Here is an 860-nt window from a genome sequence, read left to right as displayed (position 1 = left end):
TCTCATTGTGCGAATAGCCAGCGGCGTGTTTGTGTCAGAAGTAGTTACCTCAACCGTATGGCTGACGGGTGGCAGGTAGTGGAACGTTGACGGCTGGGCTTCATTACGAGGTTGATGGAATGGTTTTAACTGGTTGTAATGTACACATTCCACATCCGTATGTGGGTGAGACGGGTTACGGATGACATGTATTGTTTGGTCTCTTCATAATAATAACATAAGTGCCCTGCCACGTCTGGTGGAATTTTGCGGGTGCACCCGGGGGTGCTTTCGGGCGATGTAAGAACACATGGTCACCCACTTCATACACGGGTCCGTTTGATCTGCGGTCATATACAGTCGTTTGGTGCTGCTGAGTATGTCCAATACTTTCGTGAGCGGTTTGCAGTGCGGCGAACAGACGTTCGCGGAGCGATCGGACGTACTCGTTACTGCCAACTAGGTCTGCCGGGGCCACGGGCGTGTCTGCGTCAGAAGGTAGTCGAAGGTTGCGGCCGAGTTGTAGAAATGCCGGTGCATAGCCTGTCGATTCGTGTACAGCCGCACGATAAGCCAGCATGCACAGGGGGATGTGTTCGTCCCACCGTTCCTCTTCATAGCGGTCCACAAGGGTAGTTAGTATATTCTTTATGGTCCTGTTGGTGCGTTCCACCAGACCGTTCCCTTCAGGGTGGTACGGAGTTGTCCTTGTTTTATGGATCTCCAGAAGTGCACACGTTTCCCGCAGTAAATAACTCTCAAAGGCTGGGCCCTGATCCGAGTGTAGAATGACTGGTACTCCGTAGCGTGGTACTCATTCGGAGATTATCACCAACGCAATCGTACGGGTACCTTGCTGCTTCACTGGCACAGCTTCACAC

The 860-nt window shown here is 52.2% G+C and overlaps 1 protein-coding gene across 1 annotated transcript; it reads right to left on the bottom strand.

Annotated features, from left to right (window-relative positions):
• Positions 1-176: 176 nt before the first annotated feature.
• On the bottom strand, positions 177-635 carry T265_16120 (hypothetical protein; the record flags this gene model as incomplete). Its single annotated transcript, XM_009179639.1, has 1 exon — positions 177-635. A coding segment is annotated over one exon (381 nt), but the record flags the coding sequence as incomplete, so codon positions are not given.
• Between the last annotated feature and the right edge of the window lie 225 nt (positions 636-860).

This window comes from Opisthorchis viverrini, assembly GCF_000715545.1.
Source record: "Opisthorchis viverrini unplaced genomic scaffold opera_v5_4924, whole genome shotgun sequence".
NCBI lineage: Eukaryota > Metazoa > Platyhelminthes > Trematoda > Opisthorchiida > Opisthorchiidae > Opisthorchis > Opisthorchis viverrini.
Note: the sequence above shows the minus strand (reverse complement) of the source record. Positions and strands in the feature narration are given on the sequence as shown.